Source organism: Cervus canadensis, chromosome 30, assembly GCF_019320065.1.
Source record: "Cervus canadensis isolate Bull #8, Minnesota chromosome 30, ASM1932006v1, whole genome shotgun sequence".
Lineage (NCBI taxonomy): Eukaryota > Metazoa > Chordata > Mammalia > Artiodactyla > Cervidae > Cervus > Cervus canadensis.
In genome coordinates, this window is record NC_057415.1 from 6,512,523 (window position 1) to 6,527,098 (window position 14,576).

General features: G+C 39.8%; 1 protein-coding gene across 1 annotated transcript in view; it reads left to right on the forward strand.

Annotated features, from left to right (window-relative positions):
• CDCA2 (cell division cycle associated 2) overlaps window positions 1–13,956 on the forward strand; it is a 41,245-nt gene extending 27,289 nt beyond the window's left edge. Inside the window, exons 13-15 of the mRNA XM_043453614.1 lie at window positions 568–705; window positions 9,800–9,974; window positions 12,604–13,956. Coding sequence (XP_043309549.1) covers window positions 568–705; window positions 9,800–9,974; window positions 12,604–13,808 — 1,518 coding nt within the window. The 3' untranslated portion in view covers window positions 13,809–13,956. The remainder of the gene's footprint in view (window positions 1–567; window positions 706–9,799; window positions 9,975–12,603) is intronic.
• Window positions 13,957–14,576: the final 620 nt, after the last annotated feature.

Sequence of the window (14,576 nt, forward strand, 5' to 3'; positions counted from 1 at the left end):
ATTATAAATTGCATCAAAGTGCAAAGCAGAGAAGAGTAGCATGTAATTAACAGTCAGAAAATGGCGCAACTTTTCCTAAACTGCATTCCACTGTTTTCAGTGTGAGCATGACTCCCATTGAATGCATGTCTTCTGTGATTTTATTAAATCAGTCGAACTTGGATTTTTGTCTACAGCACCATAGTGCATAAACATATAGCATACTATTTTTTGCTCATATTGTTGGATGATAAACGCAGAAGTCAAACTTAGATAATCTAACAGTTCATGATTTTCCCCCCTCATAACCCATCAGTAGTTAGGTAGTAATACTAAATTACAGGTGTTCAGTAGGTGTCTGAGACAATGATTCTTTTTTATTTTTTTAAATTTTATTGAAGTCCAGTTGATTTACCGTGTTGTATTAACTTCTGCATGTTAATACTATTAATATTGCTGTTTTAACTTGTAACTTCTGCAGAAATGGGATGTAAAATGGTAGAATCCACAGGGGAGGGAAAAGACATGTGAAATGGAAATGTAACTGCCTGTGTTTTACAGTAGCTCTGCTTTCAATTTTCTTTCTAGAAGTTGATCAGTTTTTCAGAAGAGAGTGTTAGCAACTTACTCAATGCAGAAGCTCAGCCTTGTAAAGAAAAGAAAACTAATAGGAGGAAGTCTCAAGAAAGCAAGCGTGTAGACAGAGTCCTTCCTCAAAAGAATCGGGTGAGTGTGTGTTTAAAGATGTAATGAAGAGTAGACATAGTACATTTGTTTGTGGTTTGGTTAGGAAAACACGGAAACAGATTTTTTCCTAGTCAACATTGGACCAAGAGTATTAAAAATCAAGTTATCATAGAATAGAAGGGGCCGTAGGAGATTATATACTCAATTGTGCATTACCCAAAAGCCAGTTTTGCATTGTCTTCATTGGGTTGGGTTGTGTACACCCAGTGCTGGGAATCACCAACTCAAATGTGGAATTGATTCTTACCTTTGAATCTGATCTAGTCTCACTTCACCCTCTTATGGGAATCCTCTGAGGGAATTTCTCAGGAATGAGGGTGCCATCTGTCACTTGTTTGACTTGGCTGCTGCCAGTGGGTTGATGGATGACCTTCCACATTGAAGGAAGAATTCAGAAACTAGCTCTGTCTTCCTCCACTCCTGGAGGCCTGTGCCGGCGCATGACATCACTGTTTCTTGGTGGAAGGCGGATCCAGCACTAAGCCAGGTCCTGGTGCTCCACACTTCAGTGACTGGACCCTCCCCTGCCACATCCACAGCTTGTTGGTACCCAAGACCTTTGTATGTGCCCCCCTCCACCCCCAGCCTCCTCTCCATCCAGCGTTCTCAAGCCATCTTACTCACACCTCCTCTAGTGTTTACTCTTAGGCTTTCAGAATTCCTATGATTTCATTTCCTATGTTTCCTCATGCATCCTAAGCTGTGTAAGCTGTTTTCAACACACTTGTCTATAATCTCAGGTCTCCATCCCTTTCATTCTGCTTCCTTCCTGGGTTAATGCCCCCATTGTCCCCTCTCCCATCCGACATTGCTGCTAGAGAGCCTCACGGGCCACTGCAGAGTCACTGTGTCAGATGTTATTATGTTAATAATTTTTCCATTATTTTTCCAGTATTTAGGTTACTAAGTTGTAACCTAGTGACTAAAATCCAGTGCATCTTTTGAGATCTTGTTCCTACTGGCTGGCCCCGCAGCATTTGACAAAATTGAAATCTCTCCTCTATGGTCTCTATTAAAGGTTTGTGTCCTTCCACCCATTCCTAAATGTTTATGTTACCCAGAGTTCTGTTTTACTCTCTGACCTTTGAAACAGCTTATTTCCTGGGTGGTTTCATGTGCAACACAGTTGATAGCGCTCATATGTTTCCTGTCTGTAAATATAGGTTCAGCTACCTGCTAGGCATCTTTCCTTAAACTACCCTGCCAACACTTCAAAAACCAACATTTCCATAACTAAATTCATCCGTTTAGACTCTGGAAGTTTAGTTTTTTAATGTTACTGGAGGAAATACTTTAGCAAAATGAGGAAGTAAGCTTGAGAATTCAGGACACAGTGGATCTAATAATAATGCCAGAGAACAGAAATCTCAGATCATAGCTGTTCAATCAGCCTGGAAGAGCAATCAACCCAAATCTGAACAAGAGAAGAGTGCTCTGGGGGTGGGAGTGGGGGGGTGTCTCTGAAGGGAAGAAGAAAAAGGCCTGTGATTGAGCAAATGAAAGTTGTGCCATATAAGAAAAAAAGGTCATTCTGTACCATCCCAAAGAAAAGTCTGTATGTAGGAGTTTTGGAGCAAATAGAAAGCAAACTTTATGGAATTCCCTAGTGGTCCAGTGGTTAAGAATTCGCCTGTCAAGCAGGGGACACAGGTTCCATCCCTGATCCAGGAAGATTCCACATGTCTGGGGGCAGCTAAGCCCACGCACCACAACTACTGAAGCTCAAGGACTCAAGACCCATGCTCTGTAACAAGAGAAGCCACCACAGTTAGAAGCCCACTCATTGCAACCAGAGAGTAGCCTCCACTCACTGCAACTAGAGAAAACCCATGTGCAGCAACAAAGACCCAGCGCAGCCAAAAATAAAATTTTTAAAAACAACAGAAAGGGAACTTTAGTAAGTGTGATCTCAACCAACGGTAGGGTGTAAGGAAAAGTGTATTTTTTACCTTCCTGGGTTGCTCAGTGGTTAAGAATCCACCTGCCAATGCAGGAGTTAGGAGAGCCTGGTGGGCTACATTCCGTGGGGTCACAAAGAGTCAGACACAACTTAGTGACTAAACAGCAACAAGCCACCCAGTCTGCAGTATTTTGTTATGGTGGCTAATATGGCAAACCATATTTGGCAAACCATAAAAGGCAAAAACCATGCCTTTTATCTGAGAAAGTTAGGGAACATTAAAAAAAAAAAAATGTGTGTGTGTATATGATGAATAACAACGAGAAAACAGAATAGATCAGAAACTAATAAAACCTGGTTAACCTGTAGGGAGAAGAGGCAGAAGAGGGAACAGAAAGGAAAAGGCTAGATTTCTTTGAATGTTTTTTACTTTTAACTGTACATGTTCTGCATGATTGTGAAGCAATTATAGTTCAATTTTTACAAGTTGTAAACAAAATGAAACAAATTGATATAATTGTATATCAAGTCAGTGGCTTAACCTCATAAATTTTTTTCAGGATCAGAAGTGTGAAAACTCCAAATGGGATGTACCTTGATTTTGTTGTTTAGTTGCCAAATATATCCGACTCTTTGCGACTCCATGGACTGCAGCTTGCCAGGCTTCCCTGTTCTTCACTCTCTCCTAGAGTTTGTTCACATTCATGTCCATTGAGTCAGGTGATGCTGACTAACCATCTCATCCTTTGCTGCCCCAGGAACAAAAATAACTGCAGAAAAACTTAAACAGTAACACTCACTGATAGAAGAATTTACTCTGCAATGAAGCAAATAAGAAGGAATTTGTGTATGCGTGTCTTTTTTTAAAACTGTCATTAAGAATCCAGAGCAAATAGATGGGGAAACAATAGAAATAGTGACAGACTTTATTTTCTTGGGCTCCAAAATCACTGCAGATGGTTACTGAAGCCATGAAATTAAGATGCTTGCTCCTTAATCAGCTCCATGGCTGATTCATATCAATGTATGACAAAACCCACTGGAAAAAAAAAAAAAAGATGCTTGCTCCTTGGAAGAAAAGCTATGACAAACCTAGACAGCATATTAAAAAGCAGAGACATTACTTTACCAATAAAGGTCCGTCTAGTCAAAGCTACGGTTTTTCCAGTAGTCATGTATGGATATGAGAGTTGGACCATAAAGAAGGCTGAGCACCGAAGAATTGATGCTTTTGAACTGTGATGTTGGAGAAGACTCTTTAGAGTCCCTTGGACTGCAAGGAGATGAAACCAGACAATCCTAAAGGAAATCAGTCCTGAATACTCATTGGAAGGACTGATGCTGAAGCTCCAATACTTTGACCACCTGATGCCAAGAGCTGACTCATTCGAAGAGACCCTGATGCTGGGAAAGATTGGAGGCAGGAAGAGAAGGGGACAACAGAGGATGAGATGATTGGATGGCATCACTAACTCAAATGGACATGAGTCTGAGCAGACTCAAGGAGATGGTGAAGGACAGGGAGGCCTGGCGTGCTGCAGTTCATGGGGACACAGAGTCAGACACGACTGAGTGACTGAATAACAATAGGAATCCAGACTCTTCACTGGAAATAAGATAAACTTTAAAATCAAATTCAAAACCTTGTTAGACTAAATTTGAATTTAAAATATCATGAACACATGCTTTTACTATTTAAAACAATTCTCTAGCTCTTTCTTTTAATAAACTGTAGAAGCACTGAGCCTCCTTTCTATCTAGATTGCCATGTCTACCATCTCAACTGAAAGGAATCAATATTACCTTAGTGAAATGACCACTTTCAGATTTACAGCAACAAATACAGAAAATGAGCCCAGATCTGGAGCAGTGTGCATGCAAGGATGCCTGAGAAACTTCTGGGGCCGTGTTAAAGGACACACAATCATTTCGAAGGGTCCTCTGCTGACCAAAGGTAGGACAGTGTGACCATCAGAGATATTGATTGCAATGGTTTGAAACAGAAACATCAAATAGGAAAAAACACTTAATTTCCCATAATGAAAAACTAACCACAAAATGTAAAGGTCACCTTAGAAGCTGTCTAGGACATCAGTTCTTATTTTTGGGTTTTTTCATTTTGGAAAGCTAGAAGATAAAATTTAAGCTATGTTTCAGGACAGATAAAGACTTTTAAGAAGAAAACACACAAGTTGCTTCAGTCACTTAATTGGAAATATTTTTTCCATCTCCCCACTAGGCCTTTGTGATAGTGAACTATCATTTGTATGATTTCTAATATTTTAGCATTCAGTTACTTTAATATTGGACCCTTTTATTTTACCCTTGCTGGCTTCCCTGGTGGCTCAAATGGTAAAGAATCTGCCTGCGGTATAGGAGACCTAGGTTCGATCCCTGCATCTGGAAGATCCCCTGGAGAAGGGAATGGCAACCCACTCCAGTATTCTTGCCAGGAGAATCCCATGGTCGCAAAGAGTCAGACATGACTGAGTGACTAACACAGTCAGGTAGACAAATAGTTTATAAGGGAAAGCTCTTTGGGATAGTTGTCACTAATCAAAAAGATGTGTTCATGAAAGCTGTTGAATGTTAGGAAGAAGCTAATGGGGGAGCCAGAGGTCATGGGCACCTGAGACCACTGGTCATTTGCAGTGCACACAGGGAGAGAATGCGGGCCTGCTGGTGCAATGCAGGCATTTACAACCTTCCATGAGATGCTTTTTCCTAAAAAGATCAAAGCTGTATCTAGTTAAGCCTGGATCTAGTATCTAGTTGATAGGAAGTATCAGGAGATAGACGACTACAAAGACATACTTGAGTACAGTCACCCAAATCCAGAACTTGGTGGCCACTACAGGATAATATGCCTCGAGGACATTTACCACATAAATGGCAGGGGTATAAGCCACAGAGCAAAGGAAATCTCAACCAAATAACATGTGTGGAGACCTTGTTCAATCCTGATTTGAGCAGTTGTAAAAAGACGATTAAGGGCCACTTGGAGAAAGTGGAACTTGGAGGAAATATCAGGGCAAACTGCTATCTCGGGGTTTTTTTGCACCTAAGTTTTTATTTTGAGATCATTTTCAAGATGCATGCTGCTCTCAGAAAAACTAGAAAGATCCCAGCTACCTTTTGCCCAGCTCCCTCCATGGTGACATTTTGCAAAACAGTTGTACAGTATCACAGTAGTAAGATAACAAAATATAGTCAAGATGCAGGACGTTTCCATTGCTGCAGAGATCTCTTCTGGCTTGTAGCTCTATCCTCTTCCTACTGCCTCCCCCACCTTAACCCCTAGCAGCCAGTCCTGGAGGGTTAAGGACCAGTCTGTCCTCCCTTCCTTTCATTTTGTCATTAATATTGATGGAATCACACTTTAGGTAACCTTTTGGGACTGGCTTTTTCACTCAGCATCATTCTCTGGAGATTTGTCCAGGGCTGTGTATATCAATAGTTCCATTTATTGCTGACTAGTATTTGTCATTTTAGAAAAAGGTAATCATTTCACAATATATATATACTTATGTGTATTCCTTAAACCTACATAATGTTATACGTCTGTTACATCTCAAAGCTGGGAAAAATAAATAAAAGTTCATTGTACAAGAGGAAAAAAATGAGCAATAAAATACAATGCCAGGTAATAGAATGTTTCTTTTTGTTCGTTTGTTTGTGTGTGTGGGGAAAACAAGAAGCCCTTATCTCTTAGAGATATTGTAGGATTTTCAGATGAGATGATGTCATGTCTGGGATTTGCTTTAAAATAATCTGAGCAAAGGGGGTTATAAATAAATCATGATTTCTGTGTTAGTAATTAGAGGAGTTAGCTGTTGGGAACATGGGATTCAAGGTCCTATTCTCTCTTCTTTTTGAGTGTTTGAAACTTTATGTTATTAAATGTTAAAAATACAGCAATCTGAGCCCCTTATTTAGAGAGATGGAGCCAACTATAGGAACTTAAAATGAGCCAATAAATAAGTAAATGGCAGGGACAGAAAAATGTTTGCTTTTCACCAGAAGCTTTCTTGTTCAGTTTGATGTGTTGCTATGTACCTGAATTATTTTTAAATAATTTTAAAGTTACTCTAAAAACAATTTAATTTAATTGTACAAATAATACAAGAAGTAAACATTTACTTCTGTTGCATGACCTCGTTCCCTGTGTGAGAAGAAATAATGGTGATTGGGGAGTAAATAGAATCCTGTTAAGCATAATATCTTCAGTTGTCCTTTGTCTCCAACTCCTAAACTAGTCTCATCATTTCTAGATCACATGGCTTCCTGAGGATTCCAATTTTTATCTTCCCAGGTGGCTCAGTGGTTAATAATCTGCTTGCCAATGCAAGACATATAGGAGATGCGGGTTTGATCCCTGGGTTGGGAAGATCCTCTGGAGTAGGAAATGGCAACCCACTCCAGTATTATTGCCTGGAAAATCCCATGGACAGAGGAGCCTGGCGGCCTACAGTCCATAGGGTCTAAGAGTTGGACCCAACTGAGTACGCATGCACTCACATCCCTTGTTTATTAGTCTAAGGAAGGCTTTTTGTAATGGAATAAATTCAGGTATTGATAAAATTTTAACCTTTGTAGACAAAACCTTCTTGTGGGTAAGATAAGCATTGCTAGATATGTTTTCATGACAGACCACAGGCTTTCTTTCTTTTTTTTTTTTTTTAATTAATTTTTATTGGAGTTTAGTAGTTTTGCAATGTTGTGTTAGTGCATCTATTTTGTTCTTTTTGGGTGGTGTCCTTCTCTTGGTCCATGACTGTGAAAAAACAATACTAGTCTTTTCCTCATGTTTGGCAAATTTTATGTTTAACTGTACTTCTCCTTTCTCGTTCATTCATTAGTTCATTTATGTTTCTTGAGAAGCCACTAAGTTCCAGGCACTGTTGCAGATGTTGGAGACAGTTTATATAAACAAAGATTTCCAGAATCCTGTTAAAAGGGGATTTACCTGAGTCACGAATCAGAAACTGTCCTGATGACATTGATCATAGTAAACTAACCAATGTAGTAGGGCCGAGGTCACACAGTAATAACACTAAGAGCGTAATTTAATGTTAAGAATACGTCCTCCCCTATCAGTATTCAAAGCGGTAAGAAGAAAAAGAATAACACACAGCCTTTCCTGTGAATCAAGCCATACTTTAAACCATTTCACATATATCGATATGATGCTCACCACAGCTTTCTGTGGTATGTGCTTTTGTGGTTCCCATTTTGCAGATGAGAAGACTAAGTTATAGAGAGGTAAGGTAACTTGCCTAAGATTACAAAGCAGTGAGTGAAGTGTCAGAGTCAGGCTTTGAACTGAAGACAGCTGGCACAAAGCCAAATATTTCTCTCTTGCAACTTAGCTATGGAGCCCAAGTAAAGATTTTTCTCTTGGTTTCCATTTCCATTGACCAAACTATTATTTTCCCAACTGTTTCTTGGAAATCAACAGATGTTCCCTGAAAAAAAAAAAAAAGTTTCATGGAAAAATATTTAACCCAGCATTTTTCTAATGTATATAGAGGTTATTTATACTGAGTACTTCTCAGAGAATTTAGTGTTCAGTGTATACTATAAATCACCAAGAGGACCATTTATCTTCTACAGTTCTAAAATTATTTTTTCATGGACTGTTTTTTTCTTGTTTTGTTTTCACAGGATATCTATAGAAATCTCAAGGAACTTAAAGTTCTGTGCCATTTCTGTACTCTTAAATGTCTTCCACTCTTCCACGCCATTCGTTTCTGTGCTGTCACCCAAATGCTCTCTTAAATGCAGACTCAGATGTTTCCACTCTCTAAATCACCCTGTGGTGAGCCCTCATTGCTTTGGGGGTATATTCATCGCAGGACCTTGCTGGCCTCGTTGGCCTCTTCTGCCACGTCTTTGTGGGCCAGTGGACCACGAACAGCTCCTTCTGCTCTGTGCTGCCTCGCTTGGATCTGTTCCCTCTGCATTCGCTTGAAAAGCCCTTCTTTGCACTCCCATCATCAACCGAAACAATTCTCACTTGTTCAAAGTTTGGCTTAGACATTCCATTTCCTGTGGACCCTGTCTTGGAAACCTCCTATAGGCCAGGTCTCCATCCTCTCAATCTATGTAGAGTCTTTCCTGGTCTGTATGTATTAAAATTACTTGCCATTAAACCAAGAGTTCCCTAAAGACTTGTTTTTACATCTCATACCTAGCAAATTATTACCTGCACAAAGCAGTTTCTCCATAAATATTTGAATGGATGCCATTTTCCAGAAGCTCTAACTGTTAGCAATGTGTTCCTTATGTTGACCTAAAATCTGGTTCTTTCCAGTATTATCACATTGAATATATTTCATTCTTTTGCTTGTAACAACCTGTCTAATAATACTGTATTATTTCAATACAGTATTTGAGTTCCCCTCAAGTCTTCTCCATGTGAAACTTATTTATTTATTGTTTTTATATTTTTATGAGCTGTGTGCCTAGAAGTGGCATTGCTGGAACATCCATATGCAACTTTTTTAAACAATAGAGCATTGGTGCTCAGTTACTGATAGGCAGTCAGAATTGAACACTGCATTCCAGGTAGTATTAAAGCAGTTTTAATTTTTATAGAAACCCACATGTTTTCCATCAGTTATTATCAAACCTTTTCCCCTCGTCTTCTGCTTATGCTTATTGAATTCCATCTTACTTTGACCTAGTCATTTTAATCTTGATTAGATCATCTCTTGTTTGAAGCAGCTTTGCATTATCTTCAAATTTCATGTACACACCTGTTGTTTCTTCATCCACATCTCGGAACAGAAAACAAGTGTCCCATAGTTTCCAATAGAGAACTCATTCTAGGTTAATCCTGAGTCATCCTAACCCCGTCCTAGTTATAATTCCTCTTGTCTTCAGTCTGTCCAGTTCTACAGCACCTCACCTGTTTTTCACTTATCCAGAACTTATTTCAGCACATGCTTTGTGGAAATACAGACCGTGACTCTACAATTCATAAATTGAGTTCAGCTTTTTATTTTAGTTGACACCTGTAAACTACCTAGCGCCATCACCCTAACTCAAGTTTCTCAAGTTTTAAATGGAATAACTAATCTTAAGTTTTTCTGTAAAAATTTAATTTGAGGGTCAGAAGGGTACATGGTGCTCCATCTTTCTCAGTGACGGTGTTCTAACACATTTTCTCAGGTTTTAAAAAGTTGCAGAAAGAAGAAAGGAAAGGGAAAAAGAAGTGGTGTCCAGAAGTCTTTATATGGAGAAAGAGACATTGCCTCTAAGAAGCCGCTCTTGAGCCCTATCCCTGAGCTGCCCGAGGTCTCTGAGACGCCGTTGGTTGGGAGCCTCGTTCGGAGGATGTACCCAGGTAGCTGTTCTTTGTCACCACTGTATCTCTTCTCCCTCTTTGTTGCCATTTCACTCTCTTTTCTTCCCCTTTTCTCTTCATTGTGTCAAGAATACATAAATTTAAAATAGCAACTTTCCCTCCTTTTCCCACAAGAATTTTAAGCAGCAATGGGCAACTTCCCTGGCGGTTCAGTGGCTAAGACTCCAAGCTTCCAATGAGTTTGATCCCTGGTTGGGGAACTAAGATCCCCCACATGCTACAAGGTGTGGCCAAAAAAGCGTGTTTTTGTTGTTGTTTTTTTTTTTTAAAAGCAGTAGTTCTTTAACTTTCAGATCACCTAGACCCTTTTCAGACTCTGCTGGATACCCCCTCTCCCCAGAGAAACTCAGACACAGTATATTGCATATAATTTTAGGGGAAAGAATTTCCTTTTGCCCTGTCTTTGCTTTTTAAAGCATTTTGGTAAAGCAAAATGAATTCTGTTTGGTGGTGTATTCCATTGCTGAAAGTCAACAAGGTGATGGCTCAGTAATAGGTGTATCTTCTATGAATTAAAAATAAAAATTAAAACCAAAAAAAAAAAACTTGCCCTGAAAAAACTTCAGTAGAGTTGGAACTGCTAAACATCTTCTGGAAACAGGATTTATAAATCAAACTTGATTACTTGGAAAATTTTGTTGAAAAGGAAGATTAAGTCTGTTGATACCCTGATTAGATAAAAATTGGATTGGGGTTACATCTGGTTGGTTAATGCTTGAGTATAAATCGACTAAATCATCCTGAAAATTGAAAATGAGTTCATTTGGTGCGTGAATTTTGTATGGAACCAGTTTTAAAATAGCTTCGTTTGTCAATCATCAAATTTTTATAGCCTCCATTCCATTTGCAACATACTGTAAAGGATCCATCATAGATTCAGGGGTGAATATGGTACATGTCATTATGGACTCTTGGTGTCTGCTTCCCAGGTAGCACTAGGGGTAAAGAATCCGCCTCCTAATGCAGGGGACAACGGGATGGAGACACAGGAGATATGGGTTCAATCCCTGAGTCGGGAAGATCCCCTGAAGGAGGAAATGGCAACCCACTCCAGTATTCTTGCCTGGATAATTCCATGGACAGAGGAGCCTGGCGGGCTACAGACCACAGGGCCACAAAGAGTCGGACACAACTTAGCAACTGAGCCCAGTGCTACTTAGCCTGTAGGACTTAGCCAGGCTGGCTGCGTTCCCAGGAAAACTCTTTGTTCACATTATACCTTTACCAGCTGGTTTATAATGATCTGTCCACCACCTTCCCCTGCAAGTTTTCCTTCCCATGAGACTGGAAACTAAGACGTATTTTCATTATATCCCCAGTTCCTCGTAGGGGTTGTTCTAAAGGCATTTGAACAGTGACTGTTAGTGCATATCTTCCATCATGCATCCTATTAGAGAATTTCTTTTCAAAAATACCTGAAGCGTTTTTTTAATCTGTAGGTTTCATCTGCTCTGAGGGTCTAAAGCCATCTCTCCATCCCTCTGTCTCTCTTCTTCCCTCCATCCTTCTCCCCTGCCTTCCTTTTCTAGTATGTTAATCTCATGAAAAATACACAAATATCAATGTTTTAAAGTTGTTTAAAGAGCCCAGTTGACATGTGGGTTGGTTGGCACCAAGGGGCTTCTGTCCTAGGTTATCTCTAGCTTTCCATGACATGATTGTAAGTACCCAAATCAGGGATGTATAAATACCTTTTCAAACTGACCGATTGTTTTGTAGGTTTGGGACTCAGCTTAGGTTTTTATCTTTCAGTTTCAATTTTGTTTGAAACATTTTTTATACACATTTGACCGACCAATTAAAAACGTTATTATCTTCAATAACCAGAAAGATGACTTCTCGTGGTGCTGCAGTTGAGAGCTCACAAAGCCTTCACTTAGGCTGTATTCTGCGACCTGAAAACCCCAATGATGTGTTTTTCACCTGTGATGTAACGCCAGGTGCCAGAAACACGAGGAAGGCTCCAGATGACATGTCTCCTTGGAGGGCAAATTATAGTCAGAGATGGACATGCAATGGGAGAGAGTTCTAGCGAATGGAAACCAACAGGGGTGTATTTCAGGGTATGGTGCAGTTCATGTTAATTTTTTAACACAGGACATAAGACCCGAGTGTCTCCAGAAGTACCCTTTTAATGAAGTCCTCAAATGCCCCCAGAATTCCATATTTTTTCTCTTCTATTTCAAGGGGGAACACGGAGAGGAAAGTTTCCAAAGCACAGTGTTGCCCGTTTTCAGTAATTCATTTTTTGGGAAATGGAAACTGTGTCTGCCTCACGCTAACTGACCTTGTAGTATGGGGAGCACATTAGAATAGAGGAAACCATTTCAGATACGGTTCTCATTTCCCTGGTCTTGGGTTGTGTGCTTTATTAATTCATGCATTAAGTACATATTTTTTTAACCTGTAGGTTGAGGAAGAACTGAGCAAGACAGGCTGCTGACAGATGGGGGTGGGGGGGGCAAGCATAGGGTTGTATTTGTAGGTCTTGTGACTTTTTGAAAGCTTGAAATGCAGACTGATACAATTTGGCACCTGTTTTGATTTGTGAAAGTTTGTTTCCATTGTTGCTTTTTAATTCAGTTTAACCTTATTTACATGCCCTTAGATGATTTCAACTCAAATGGTAAATTTGAAGAAGTGATGCTTCCGAAGAGAGAAAATCTTTTGTCTCAGGACCCAGAAGATTGGCAGGTGATTCAAAGCTTTAATAAAGACGATGCATCTGAGTCCTGCAGCTCTGACATGGAAAGTTCCTCATCTTTTAGTAATGCTACTTTTGAGCAAGATGCAAATATAAATTCTATAGAAATGGATGAAAATGAAAATATCCCAAAAGCAATTACATTGGAAAGTGAAAACGAACTAAAATCCGGGACTGAGTGTGAAAACAGCCATATTTCTTGTACTTTGGTGACTGTCACCCCCATCGTATCGGGTAATCCAAAACCCGATTTTCCCCTGCAGTCCCAAGAACTTTCTGCTGCTGGTCAAAATGTGGAAAACCTCTTTAAAATCTCAGAAGATATGAGCATCAAATGTGGAAAACAGAGTGGCTTCTCAATCATTCCAGAAGATAAACTACAGACTGAGCATCTCACACCCGATTCACAAAAACAATGTGATTGTTCAGAAGAGGTCTTAACTGACCGGAGAAGAGTAAGTCAAAGTCAAGGTGAGGGTTTGGGACCAAACTCCACAGCAAGTTGCAGTAGTGTGAGTGACAGAGAGAGAAAATACAGAGGACACTCTGTGGGTGGTTCTGATGGGCTGGGTTTACATTTGGAAAAAACCAGCAGCCTCCAACCTTCCTACAGCATGAGCAGCTCAGTAGAAGTTAGTTTAGAAAATTCCCAACTGTGTGAAGACTTATCTGATTGCATTGAGCAAAGCCTTCAGAGAACAAAGGGCCAAACCAAAGTAAGACGCAGCTTGAGGCTGCAGAAAAGTTTGGAAAGCGCAGGAGGGCTCGTGTGGGTTTCACCTCCACCGCCTCCCGCCTCCTGCGCTTCCCGGAGAACCAAGAGGAGGACAATAGGTACTCTTGACGGCAGAGGCTTGGAGCCTGGGTCCTCCAGGCAGGATCCTTGCACGCCCGCCTCCACATCAGGTGAGAATGGTGAGGGCTTTACCGCTGCTCCTGCTGCCCGTTTACCAGGGAAGAGGAGGAGGAGAAGCTTCTGTGTCTCTGCACTTGTCAGTCCTAAAAGCACCACCCAGGCAAGAGGCTACAAAAGAAGATCCTTTCTCAGCCAGAAGGGAGAGAACACGCTCCAAGGGACTTTGAGAGAATCAGACCCATCAGAGAACTGAAGCAGTCCCTCACTGCCAGCAGAACAATTTGGCAAGAAAGAACGTAACCCACCGTTCATGCCTGAAAGATTCTTTCATCCAGTTCCCATTTTGTTCAACCTCAGTGTTTTAAAAGTTTCAAATAAAATCATTTTGAGTTGAACCTACATTTAAGGAGAAATAAGTGAATTTCTTCATCCTTCAAACCTAAAGCATTGTATTAAATATGTCCTCCCCTCAAAGGAGAAATGTTTTGTTGGTATTCTGTTAAAAGGGATTGGTTTCAGACCTAACAACTTATCTCTTGAGTTTTATTTCGTCGTGGCACATATTTACCACTGAAGCTTTAGAGTTTCTGTTGTGAAAAAGCGTCTTTTAGAACTGATTTGTTTTATCTGGATGAGAAGAGTTTGTTTTGGTTTGATTTTTTTTTTAACAATATAATGACTGTAACTTTCTGAAAGTTGAAGTTTATATAAGGTTGAGAACTTAAAGCAACCTGAGGTGGGGTATATTTTGTCTTGAAATATTGCCCCCCAAAACAACTAGGAAAGATGGAAATGATAAAACTTGTTTTGGGTTAAAGTTAAGAGAAGCTTTAATCATTTACTTCATCTCAAATAAAACTTTTAGCAGTTAGATTAAAAGCAAATCTTAATCATGGGATTTTGAAAAACTCTTTCAATAAGAATATTGCAAATCTGTCACTATGAAATGAATCTATAATTTAGAAATAACTAATGTGAAAGCATTTTAACCTTCAAACAAGACTCTTGTGTGCTTTATCAG